General features: G+C 35.9%; 1 protein-coding gene across 1 annotated transcript; it reads left to right on the forward strand.

Moving 5' to 3' along the window:
- The first annotated feature begins 1,211 nt into the window (after nt 1–1,211).
- Nucleotides 1,212–13,011, forward strand: LOC139698912 (maltase 1-like). Its single transcript, XM_071597867.1, has 10 exons — nt 1,212–1,575; nt 5,964–6,143; nt 6,350–6,510; nt 7,309–7,434; nt 8,487–8,737; nt 8,915–9,113; nt 9,259–9,379; nt 9,764–9,953; nt 10,858–11,004; nt 12,806–13,011. Exons 1-10 carry the CDS (start codon nt 1,272–1,274, stop codon nt 12,864–12,866), a joined length of 1,740 nt encoding a protein of 579 aa, XP_071453968.1. The 5' UTR covers nt 1,212–1,271; the 3' UTR covers nt 12,867–13,011.
- The last annotated feature ends 564 nt before the right edge of the window (nt 13,012–13,575 follow it).

Below are 13,575 nucleotides of genomic sequence, written 5' to 3' on the forward strand. Positions count from 1 at the left end.
GTTTTTCTCTCGTGTTGCGAGGGAATTTCCTTTAATAAAATGATGCGTGACGTGCGCAAACTGATGGAAATACCCACCCGAGGGAATTCGTCATAGCGTCTCCAATAAGATCTTTGCGTAGTGGACAGTGATTTTTCAGTCAATGGATTTGCCAAGGTCGTGGCATTTCTTGTAACTCTATTATACATGCAATTCCAAGCATGTAAGTTCGAGTGTTGATTAAGAAAATATAACAAAATGGCGCACTTAACAAGTAGAATTTTTTTCTTTTGGTGATAACTTACAGATTTTCGACCTCTTTCGGAGTGGTCACCCAGTGGGTGGAATGTTCTGTCGCTGAACGGAGGCCGCAGGATCGATTCCGGTTGATGCTTCTCAAACCAGCTTCTCCAAACCTGTGTGGTTTTGTAGGGTCCCAGTTCTTCCTAGAAAAGCGAATAGTGACACAAAGAAATAAACTTCCGATTGGTTTAATAGGTCTTAGTTCGCATTGGGTGACCCAATGCTGATTTCTATGGTTAGGTAAGGATGAAACCAGGAGAAGTTTACTTGTACTTGCCCAAACTACACTTCTGCGTACCTATTACGTACCTGCCTCTGCCACACACCCTGGCAGTGGCTTGCTGGGTATATATAAAAAATTAAAACTAGCATTCGGGTTGTTTGCTCTGACTTGTTTTGGCAGGTCTTAGTTACGAGGTGATCTCTACCCTCACTAGCTCCAACGGGTTTGGATTCGGATTTATCACCGTTGTTTGGATAAGTGACCAGTTCCTTGAGTCGCAGGGGAGAAGAGAGAGATGCTACCGAAACCCTTGGCGCTCGCCCGCTCCGCCTCTTCCGGCGCTATTCGCCTTCGAAACTAGTAGATTTCCGTAACTCTTCACCGTTGTTTTTAGAAGATAACTGACCCATATCGTGTCGGGAGATGCACCACCACTCTTCCCTCTTCACCCTTGCCGTAGACCAGGGCAACCCTGGAGAGAAACGACCTCCCTCCGAGCTCGCCGAGGGAGCCTTCCTCCCATCTATTCAATCCTTACGAGGCCACCCTTATCAGCGACCGCGAGTGCGTGTGTGCGTAGGGGACGGCGCTCGGAAGTGGAGAGGGGACGAGAGGAGGGGGAAGGGGGAGAAGAGGATTTTAATGGCCACCCGGGATCCCCATCGAGATCGCCACAAGCACACCAGGCCGTCGAAGGCTTCGCAGCTTCTATCGCTTCTCTCGCCCTCCGCACCCTACGTAGATCCCCTAACCTCACTGGTTGGAGATGACCGATACGGACGCGGAGGCCGGTTCGCCGCTGATCCCGTGCCCCTCGCGGCAGCCGCTCAATGTGGAGGGCGTCAGGGCGTACGCTTCGGACCCCTTCTGGAAGCGCGTCCGGACTGTCATCCTCCTCTCCCTGTTCGCACTCTGGGTGAGCCTGCTGGCGGTGGCCGCCGTGGGGGCTGCCAGGAAGCCCTGCGGTAACTACATGAGGGCCAGACGAAGCGCCGGGGTCGACGGGCTGGTTTACAGGGTGGAGGCGGGAGCCTTCTGCTGCGGCGACTCCGGCAAGGGAGACTTGAGAGGTGAGTGGCCTATGTTGTACGCACGAGTGGACGATATTTTAGAGAAAAAATCGAATCGAGAATACGCCTCTATCGGGATATCGTTGCCATTTGGAAGTATAGACCTAGTCTTTCACTGTGATTTATTATCGTGTCATGTTCCATGTTCACGCCTGTGACCATATTCACGTTCCACTTTGTGATCATATCCAAGATAACATATTCAATTGCAGATGGGGGATCGAGATGGTGCGGGGGCTATTGTACTGGCTTCCCACCCTGAGGGCGCGGGTTCAAATCCCGGCGGTGTTGAATATTTTTCAGAGGTATCTCGATCCCTACTTGAGGTGCTTTGTGGAGGGCACTTAGAGTGAGTACGCCGTCCGTTGGATGGGACGTTAAGCTGCGGACCCCTTGGCGCCTTTCGTAAAGAGTAGGCTAATGCCGACGCCGGGTTTCTCTCCACCCTTCACCCTTTCCTGTCCATCCCCTATGGCGCAAATGACCTTAGCTGTCGGTCGGCTCCCCTAAAAACTACTACTACTACTCAATTACAGAAATTGTAATGGAGATGAATGTAATAATGACCACAAAAACTATTTTGAAATCTTGAATATTTGAATGGCACCTCCAGAGTAAGAGTCAGAGACTGAGGGTACGGATTTGAGGGAGAAGAGAGGAAAGGGGATATGGAGTGGTGACCGTTGGCAGTCAGTTTACATTAAAGGTATAGACAATCATGGCTAAGTATTTATATGCAACCGTATTCATGATGGTTATTAAACTAAAGAGGACATATTGCAGGTAAAACGATTGGAGGAATACGAGCTACTAGTACCTATATATTTGTTGCCAGGGATCGTCTAAAACCTACATTTAATTTAGAGGGTTACCAGTTAATTGATTTATTTGTCATTTGATTCATCAAAAGATTTATCAATAGAAATATTACGATGAATCGAGGCAAGACTTACCTATGAAACTGTCCAGATATGAGAACTTGTTAGTTTAGGTAACCCACAATGGGTGCGGGACAAAAAAAAACGCCTTCCTTAGCATGGACGTTTACAATTCACATTCCGTGGAGGTTATAGTGTCGGTAAAATTCATCTTAGGAGTTATGGAGAACGCATACAATTCATCGGATGCCTTACGATCTGCACAGTTAATATGGCTCAAAAAAAAAGGAAAATGGAAAATAAGAGATAAACCTACCAGTTACACTGGTGGATGTATGGGGCACTTAGCAAAAATGTGTTTTCTCATTCATTTACATAAATGTTTAATTAATTTTGTAATTTTTATGCTGTGAAAATTCCCTGTTGTTGGCTCAAGAATCATTGATTCCTAAACTCCAATCTTTAAATGTGCGATCCTGCGTAATGCCAAAGTACATATGTTACCATTCGTGTATTACACCATGGAGATATGTGTATTGTATCATTCATGGTACAAGACACCCTTTTATCTGTACAGAAATGAAGGGAAAATGGCTGGGTAAGACTTCGTAGTTCTTTGAAAGTACACCCTGGATTCTTGGGCATACCAGAATTTTTACAGTGTCTATCCGATCTCTATTTAGTACACCTGCAATTCCAAGTAGCCGAACAAAGTTTTTGGGATAGAACACTGTTGACAGAATGAGCTTAGCCGTTTAATGACCTTCCAAACTCTTCTTTAAGAGTGACTAGAATTGAAATTCATCCTTCCCCTTCTCCTCAAGTCTTTCCTAGACAAAAATAACCGTCATTTTCTCATCGGTGCTGCTATCCTCGGTTGTTGACTAAGCCCTGTCGTTTCACTAGAAAAAAATGGCCAAAGGGCACAATTGCCCAACGGGCTAGTATTGCGGTTCAATGACATTCTATTGGTGGGAAAAGAAGTGGGTACGCATTGATCGAATATTCTCAATCCTGATCGCCTCAACCAATATTTTCCTTTTCTCATGGGTTTTATTTGATAGTAATCTGCAAATGTGTTTCATACACATTGTACATATTATGACGGGTTTTTATTATTTCAAGCATTAAAAAAAATAAGTGAAGAGATATTGTCATTTTTATAAGGGTGGGTTATATAAGGAATTGGTAACTATTTAATATGGACATCAAACAATTCCACGAAGTGAAGTCTAAAAGTGTAAAGCGTACATAAGTACTTCTTTACCAGACTTGGATATTAACGGGTAAAACATTAAATAAAGAAGTTAATTTAATAGTAATAACGTTGTGACTAATTATTAATTTTATTCGTTACATAATTCTCCCGTCATTTTTTTAACCTAACACATTTATTTTATTAGAAAGAAATAAACGAAAAATGTGGCATGATAACAGTTCAATCCGTCAGACCAAAGTCCTCATAAGAATAATTATTGATTGGTACCTATGAGACAAAAAGAGAAAGAGAGCAAGAAGGCTTCAAACTAGTAATTTCTATCCCATTTAGAGAAAGTTAATTGCTCATTAGCTATTATAATGATTCTTTTTTCCCTTAAGGAACTGAACAAGTGTTTTCTAAGAGTTTTCATGGGGTTAAAATATTTCTGTTATGTTGACTTAAGCATTTCCTTTTGAATTAATTCTGAGTTCACATAATTGATATTAATGGACTTTTTTAACACCTTTCGGCTAAAATATATTATTTTCTTTCACTGAGGTCAAAACTAAAGATAACTTCTCTTTTTTCCCCATCCATTACAAGGATTATAATTTCGGATTTTAATGGGTGGGGGAAAAGAGAAGTTAGCTGTTAGGGTCAGGTTGCAAAGAACTAAAATGGGACTATTTTCTTATGGTGGTACTATATTCACTACTTTCAAGTATTTGATAGATGAGAGGGAAGTGGCATAATCTGAAGACGCATTTTGCGGCATCTGTTAACGCTATACAAAATTGTGTTAGAAATAAATATTCTCTTTCCTTGAAATGCAAAATTGAAGAATTATTTTAAGCGCCTATTCCTAATGTTTTGAATTTAAATTCAATTATTTGGAAAACGTGGCAGTGGTTTCCAAAATTCTAATTCACAAGTTACCTTGCCCTAACTAACTATGTTGCTATATTTACGAAGGATTCGACATGCGACGACTCAAAAATAGTCGTGGAAACAAATTCATCCCATCTGCGAAATACAAATTTCATTGCTACGATTTCTTCGGAGTAAATAAAACGTCCTTCGAGCTCTCGCGAATCGAGAAAATATCATTTAAATACAATTTATCCGCTTGGTTAATTTGCTTAAGCGAAAAAGCAACGCAAATCCCACTCTTCTCGTGTGGCATTTCAGAAATTAGTTCAAGATTGAATTCGTGAAATGGCGTCGCCTCCAGGACTTGTTTACATTTGGTTTGCATACAACGATAGGCCTTTTGTTTTCGCATTCATCAGACGTGGAATTAACGACCTCGCGAACTCAACGTTTGGTGCGCCTCCCCTTGCTAAGTTCAGCGGAGGTCACCAGTCGATTCATTTCCCCGATTTTCCCTTCCCCTTGGAACTGTATACAATGTGACCCTCAAGGACACATTGGATACAGTTGATTTCTTATACTCACTCGGCCAGTTTGTGCAACTTGACCTTCCGCAAAAGGAAGCGTGAAGAAATTTCTCGACTGACCGTGACCTAGAGTGGTAAGACATTGCCAGATTGACTCATCACGATCGTGTCTCACATCTATCGTTAGACGGGATATCGTATATTTCCAAGATTTTGGAGGTTATTTTGTATCTTTATGCAGTTAATCAATCGGTGTACATTAGAATGGCAGACTCCCTCTTAACCGACCACAGCGAGATCTAATAAGGAGATCACCACCCGAACAAGTTAATCAAAGAGCACACGTAATCCGAATTCTTTAAATTATAGAAGAAAGAGGTATTTGATAGAAAATATATTCGGTGGCATAATTTACAGTAATTCACTTGATACTATCGACTTTTGCCATATTCCATTGATGAGAAATATGTATATTCATGCTTGACATTGGAAATATTTCTTTCAACGCCATCTTCTAAATCAATTACCACCCTAAAATTTCATTGTTTTCTATGAATAATTGATACATTTTATTGGAAAAGCACTTTTATTTGGAATATATTAATCGTTAATGGTTTCATACTATGCTCATTAAAACATTTTAAGTAGAATTACTGTGGCAAGTTAGCCCATCCTAAGTGAAATCAAGTTTTACCTTAGAGAAGGTGAGATTAATTAATTATCATAGCACGGGATTTTTTATGGTCCATCCTATTCACTCTGGATGAAGGAATATTCCATTTTTCATAGAGCAACAAAATAATGAATTCAGTCTATGTATATTTTGAGTCATGGCTGCTGAAGGAGTCAAAAATAAGTGATCAAAATGCCCAACTGCCAAGGAAATATCCCTTCACTTTGTTTTCTTTTCAGGGCTGATTACGAAACTTAACTACCTTGTTGAGCTTGGCGTGAACATTGTATGGTTGTCATCAGTACACAAATCTCCTAATAAAAATTTTGGACTTGGTGTTGAGGACTTCCAGACAGTGGATCCAGACTTGGGAACATTGGAAATTTTCAAGGAATTAGTTTCTGAAATGAAGAAGAGAGGTAATACTTTATGATTAAACTAAATGTTAAAATTTTCATTTTCATCAATGTAATATATGTTTTCATGAAAAAAGGAAATATATGCACCTTAAAACTGAATCTTATTTATGAATTTTTTTGAATTACGTGATCATAACTTGCATGCTATCAAATGACCTCAGTGAATGACGGAAAATAATGATGGTATTTAAAAAACTTAATTTCAGACCTGAAACTGGTGATTGACTTGGTGCCTAATCATACCAGCAGCAAGCACATCTGGTTCCAGAAATCTATTGATCGCATTGACCCTTACACGAATTATTACATCTGGGAGCCTCCTTACAAATTTGATGGTGAAGGAAATCCAATTCCTCCAAATAATTGGGTGAGATATTATTACTTTTACTATCAAGAGCAACCGACCTCCCATAAACACACATAACAGCACATTCTTCATGCAGTCAACTCTTGAAGTACTTTCATTAAAAAAGATTGAAGCTTCACCATGAGCAACCATTTTACTCACTTAAGTGAGTACATGTCTTCCTCCCTCTAGTTGAATAAGTTAAAAGTTATCCCATAATGCCATTCTCTTCCCCATATCCACAATGAAACACCTTTGTCTGCTAATATTGGCCCAATCTGTGTTAATATTGGCCAAATCCAGATGATCCTTTTGGGAACCCCCATGTAAATTCAAGCTGTGGGTTTATCTGTGATATCATTGGCAGCTCTGGGGAAGAAACTGACCTCCTTCATTATCCTGTTAAAATATGAATTTCACATACAATAGAGCTTTTTACTGATGAATCATGCCTTCACCTTGAGTTGAAGTTCCTGTTGGTAGATGGTATCTCTATTAGTATATATCATAACCATAATTGTGGCTACCTATAGTAGTTTGATTGATGAATATGCCATGGGCTTAACACAATTCACGCACAGTGCTAAACTTGAGCTTGAATATGGTCTTACCAAAATAATCAAATGCAATTAAATTACCTATACATTCGCACCCAGTAGGAATTTAAGGGAAAAATTGCATTAAAATATTCAAAATTGGCATTAACATATTAAGAGTGACAGTTAACAGATGTGGATATGGATGTCCAATCATAAAACGTCATGCATAATTAATCAATGCATTTCTTCACTAAAATTGAGTTGAATTTTTTTCTAACAGGTAAGCAGAACTGGTGGTTCTGCTTGGGAATATAATGAAAAAAGGAAGGAGTTTTACCTGCATCAATTTTCCAAAGGACAGGCTGATTTAAATTTCCACAATGAGAAAGTTCTTGAGGAAATGCTGGTAAGTTACGCTTTTTGTAGAAGCCTTACAAATTGCATTTGTTTAGTCAAAAGCAGAAAATTTATGCTAAGCTATTACTGAAACTCTTGAAACATCAGATCAAATGGAAATATTATTTCCCCAATTGTAATGTAGAATTTTTTTAATTTTCAAATGGAACACTAAAAGATCAAAATTTGAAACATCTCTTTCCTTACCTTTATAATCAAATTAGCTGAAGCTTGTACAATTTGTTGAAATAGCAGTGTTGATTACCATTTATTAATTTAATATTGGTATTTGATTAGAATCAAGTCTATTTCATATTGGAGTGTATTAGAGTTTTAACTTGAAAATTTCTAAATAAGTAAAAAGTTGGAAGCCTTATCCCTGATTATATAAAGTTTAGGACGTGATGCACTCCATATGTATTTGGAGCCACCGATTTACAAAGATCATAAATTAGTTATAATCATGCAACCTTCCAGAGATGCCCATATGTCCTTTAAGGACATATGGACATTTCAGTGGGAAAATATAGCTATTTTTATTAGAGTGCATATTTTCAAGGCTGTTGATCCATGACAAGGTATAATTTGAAGGATCCCAAAATCCAACAGTACCTAGAAATCTTGTCACAATAAAGGTGATATTGATTCCTAAATCTAAAGCTCTACAAATTTTGAACCAGTGGAGTCAGGATTCCAATGTAGAATATAGTTACCCATTTAACAAATAGAGATATTTGGCAGAGTATTTTTTAAATATAGCGAGGGAGAAATTTTTCTCAGTTTTCATATCTATTTTAGTGTAACTATTTTTTTTTTACTATTATTGGACATGTTGGGATGGCTTAGCATATATTGATTTTACTCGTATTGTAAGTTTCTTTACTACATTCCAGTTTTCTCTTTACCACGATAATCTATTATTTGCATGATGCTGTTAAAATTATTTAGGAAAGAACTTTATCTGTTTATTCAATGAGTTCCAAGAATTTTAATATCTATCGTGTTGATTTTTAAATTTCTTTGTACGTGCTCATCAATTAATGCAACCCATACCCATTACAGAATATATTCACATTTTGGCTAGACCTTGGCGTGGCTGGTTTCTCTCTGGATGCAGCTCCACATCTTCACGAAGTTCTGCCTCTAAGGGATGAGCTATTAATAGGTTCTAACCATCATTTAGAAACCATTAATGATTCACAAAATTCGATCAATCATATCAATACAAATGAACTGCCAGAAAATTTGAAACTTTTACAAGCCTTAAGGAATTATGTGGAGGACTACTCAAAGAAGTCAGATGGAATACCCAGGTTAGTGAATATTCATCCTCTCCTTAAAAAAAAATGTTTAATCTAAATAATCTGTGTATATCTGCTTAAGCTAAATGGTTTGGTAAAAATATGCATTAGCACTGATTTTGACTATGTAAATGCTGTGTACTGAATTGAACTGTACACTAATGGGAATACATGTATTGTAATTTTCAGGATTCTAATGACTGGCATCCATGATACTGTGAAATATGCAGCAAAATACAATAGCAATGGATCCAAGCCTTTGGTAGATTTGCTTTATAATTTCCCACTGATCACACGTATAAACTCATCATCTTCTGCAAATGATGTAATGAGTGCCATCTCCATGTGGATAAACAACATTCCTCATGGAATAAAAGCCAACTGGGTGGTAAGAATCTCACCTTCATATTGACACATGGCATTCTTCATGATTAGACACATCAATTTAGTTTTTTGTATTTAAAGAAAATGGATTTTTATGACTCCACACAAGGTGAGATATAATTTCATTTACTGATCCTCTTCATTTGCAGATTGGAAATTATGGTCAGAAGAGAATTGCCGACAGACTTGGTTCCAATATGGTGGATGGAATGAATATGATAGCACTATTACTCCCTGGAACAGTTATTACATATTATGGTGAAGATATTGGTATGCATATGTTATCTATACAACTAGTTCAGTAGCAGTATTATTTTTTTTCATAGTTACGTAGTTGAGAACCTGACAAATACAGGATGTTTACATCAACACACTGGTTGGTAAACCACCAAAAGATCATGTTTCTGGTGATTTTTGTTAATTCACCAGGTTTAAAAGATAAAATTTAATCAAGAAAAAATAATTGGATGCCTTTTATAGCGATGAATGAAAAATTTATTTAGTTTGCAATATTATTTTTAAAATAAGAATATTCCAGTAGCAGGTTTTATTTTCTTGGAATTTCATAATGGTAAATTGTTTATTTGAAAATATAACTCCATATACATGCATATTATCCAATTGAGATTATCTGACTCTTCATTATCCCTGTAGGATATCATTCTGATGCAACAAAATTTCCAGATAGTAAAAACTACCCCTCAAAGATTCTCAAAACTCAAGAAATTGGGGATGGCCATCTGAATGTATACAAGCAATTATCTAAGGCTAGGGAAGAGCCAGCAATAAAATTTGGCAATCTGGAAACGAAAGTACTCAATGGTTCTGTCTTTGCTTTTACAAGGTAAGCTATAAAATGTTATTCCTTCAACTTCTGGGAACAATTTTCAATCATGATGCAGTAAAGAATCAATTTCAATGTGTAGCATATACTATATGTATCCAGATTAGACTACAATTGTGTGATATGTCAAAGATAGTGAAATTGAATTTCCCTTGGGAATGGTAGATATTAACTTGAGTGGTTTGGTCCCTGAAAACTTGATTTTCATTCATACAAGGACTGTAGGTATCACAATCGGTCCATTAGTATATTTTTACTCAGAATAAAATATATTTGAATAAGTTAAACGTCATATAATTTATAACAAACCCTGATAAATATCTATTAATTATCAATTCAAATAGTTCAGATGCATGTTTGGTTTTCACTGCCACAGAAAAGGTGATTTATACCGATTAACAACCACAATGTATTTTTTATCAAATCATTGCATCCTCATGTTCTTGAAAATGTCTAGATACTGCTAAAAATGTATGAGTATTCAGAGTTTAGAATGTAAATACATGCACCAAAACTACCCTATGCACTAAAAGCTCAATTACAATAATTATTTCTCTGGAAATGGATCAAGTTTCGTCTCCTGTATTAAATCAATGTTCTTTTATTTTTTAAATCATTGAACAAATTGGAGTGGAACCATTACTTACGCTGCTCTAAACCTTAGTTAAGCACAGTACCATTAATCAAACAATAAGCCAACTCTATTTTATTGACCCATTTAACCTCAAACAATTATGATACTATAGTTTTGCTTAGTATTATCTCAAATCATTTTACAGGACACAAAATACCCAGAGAAGCTCTAATATCTAATTTGGCATTTAATACATGATAATGATATGGTATGAATCAATTGATTAATGTTCTTAAATAAATTTTCATTCAACTAAAACCATCTGTATAGGTATGAACCAGGATTCCCTCAGTATTTGGTAGCTGTGAACTGGAGTGAGGAAAAGGTGCAGGTGGATTTTGGAGTATTTGATGTTAGTGAAAGAGCCAGGGTGTATGTACAGAGTTCTGAATCACCTAGAAGAGATCCAGATGTTAAGTAAGTAGTGCCTATTTCATTGAAAACATATAAAGAGTTTTACTTTTGATTTCTATGAACTTGGATTTATTTCCCAAAGAGAACATATTAAAACATTTTATATTAGTTATAGTCCAGATTCTTACACTTCTATCCTGGAGATAGGATATATTCATTCTAGAAATGTTGTTCAAAACTGACTACATTGAGTTATATACTATAAGTGTAAAGTCGAAGGCTCAATGATGATAAGATTTTATGGAGCCATGAGATAGCAACATGGAGCCTGTACTTTGGCACTAGATCAGCTTTTCATAGTTGTTTCAGTGCCAAAATATACTTTCATTTTATTTTCCCAGTTGTCAGAGGTTTGACTAAAGTCCTCCAGAAGGGTGGGATATAAACCTGCTTATGTTGCAGTATTAGGGCATGGTAGTCCAGTGAGTGGAACACTGGACTACTGACTGGAAGGTCCAGGTTCAATTCCAGGTGATGCCTCTCGACTTAACACAAGCTGCACCCCTAACAGCTAACTGGCATCCAAATCCTGATGCATGCATTTCACGCAATGTTAGGCTGAGTATTGGGTGGGCTCTACCCTCGCCTATCAAACAAACCTTCAGGTTAATAGTAGTGGTGGTGGTTGCAGTTCTGTCACTTTATAATGCACAATATTCTTTCATTTAGAAAAGTGAATAATAACAACTTTTAAAGTTCCACTGATTTTTATTTTTCAAATTTTTTTCAAATAAATATCAGTGGAACTTACAAAGTTGTTATTATTCACTTTTCTAAATGACGTTCCATCAAGTTGTGCCAAAAACCATAGAATTTAGTGTCATTTACATAGGAATCGACTAAACAAGATTGTTTGGGTCAATGAGATAAATCTACATCACTGGAGTTCCGTTTTAGGATCTTTAGTTTAGCGAAAAAATTGATCAGAATTTATTCTATTTGAATAGTGGTAAAATATTTGTAATCATGCATGGGATTTTATGTGAATTTAAAATAAAAAATAATGGCATCTCTTAGTCAGCCTATTAAGAAATGATGAATACCTCAAAAAAATTAAATGCTAAGATCCAAACTATTTTCATGTTGCAACATTTTATGATTGAAATACTAAAATCACAAATGTGTATTCGCAATCTCTTTCTAAAATATTTTTACAAAAATTTCCTTTCTGGGGGGAGTTGGAATAGCTATGCCCAATATAATTACTCTTACTTCATGCATAAATAATATTTATTTGTGAAAATGAGAGTATTATGAAAAAAATGGAAAATTACATTGAATGCATAGTATACACTTAGTTCTCTTGAATGGTTTTATTACAAAACATTGAACATTTGGAACTAGATGGAAAAGAATAAAGCACACTGTTACTTTTGGACTGTATTATATCTTTTAGAAACAGGTCAAATTTAAAAAAGTATGTCATCCACTATAGCTGAAAATTATCTCTCACAAACAAATTTGCTTGCATTAAATATGTATTATTCTTTATGAATTATACACGGGAATCTTTTTTATACTGCTACCTAAGCATGGTATTTTTTATCATGTGCAATATATATTTATATTTTGTGAAGTAAATGCTAACATAAGAAAAAATGTCAATATGTTACTGAAATAGGTGGGCATCTACTTGGATATGAGGCTTATTTGCTATAAAATAAAATGCCTAAAAAAATTTTTTTTGCTCTTGATTTAAAAACCTCTTGCACATAAAATTTTATGATTCACGTTTAATGTAACATAAACAATATGCTGTAAGAAAATGGAAAAAATTTTCATTTTACTTTTCTATTTTTTATAGGGATATTCATGCTGTTGTAATGGAACCTAATGAGGGGATGGTGCTTGTTTTTGAACCTTGAGACTCTTAAAAGTGCCTATAAATAATTATAATCAATAAGAACTTGAAGCAATTTGATGTGAAAATAGTCATTAATGTACATAATTTAGTGTTGAATCAACACTGTGATATCCATAATTCATTCATTTTAATTTAATGTGCTCATCATTGTAAATAACCATTCATTGTTCATTGACTTTTAAGTAAATTAATAAAAATATTTTAAAGAATACTTTTCAATTAATATCCATAACCTAAGAATTAAGCTGACCCACAATTTCCCTAAAACTTTCCCTGGCAAAAATGAAGAGCAAAAATATATTCTTGTTTCCATTAATATGACAATACTAATGGAAGGAATTTGTAGCAGTGCTTATTTAATTTATGAATGTTTCAGGGGATGTGCCACAGTAAAAAATGAGAACAAATTCAGTTAATCAGAGTAATTAAGTAAAGTTAAGGAACTTGCTAGAAGTTTCCTCTTCTTTTCTTATCAATTGTGTAACATTTAAGTATCAACTTTCCATATCATTAGATGCCTTTTTTTATCTTACTTCATGTACTAATAACATCTTCAAAAATTGTCAGGCATAAATTTCTCCTCTTTACTTATCTATTATTTGTATCCCATTACTGTATAATTACCTCAATTCAGTACTGTACCAATGAATTTGCTGGAAAAAATGTTGAAATTGAAAAATTCAAAGGAATTCAATCCTCAATGACCCAAT

The sequence above is a fragment of the Hetaerina americana genome, unplaced genomic scaffold, assembly GCF_022747635.1.
Source record: "Hetaerina americana unplaced genomic scaffold, ioHetAmer1.1.p SCAF_9, whole genome shotgun sequence".
Taxonomy (NCBI): Eukaryota; Metazoa; Arthropoda; class Insecta; order Odonata; family Calopterygidae; genus Hetaerina; species Hetaerina americana.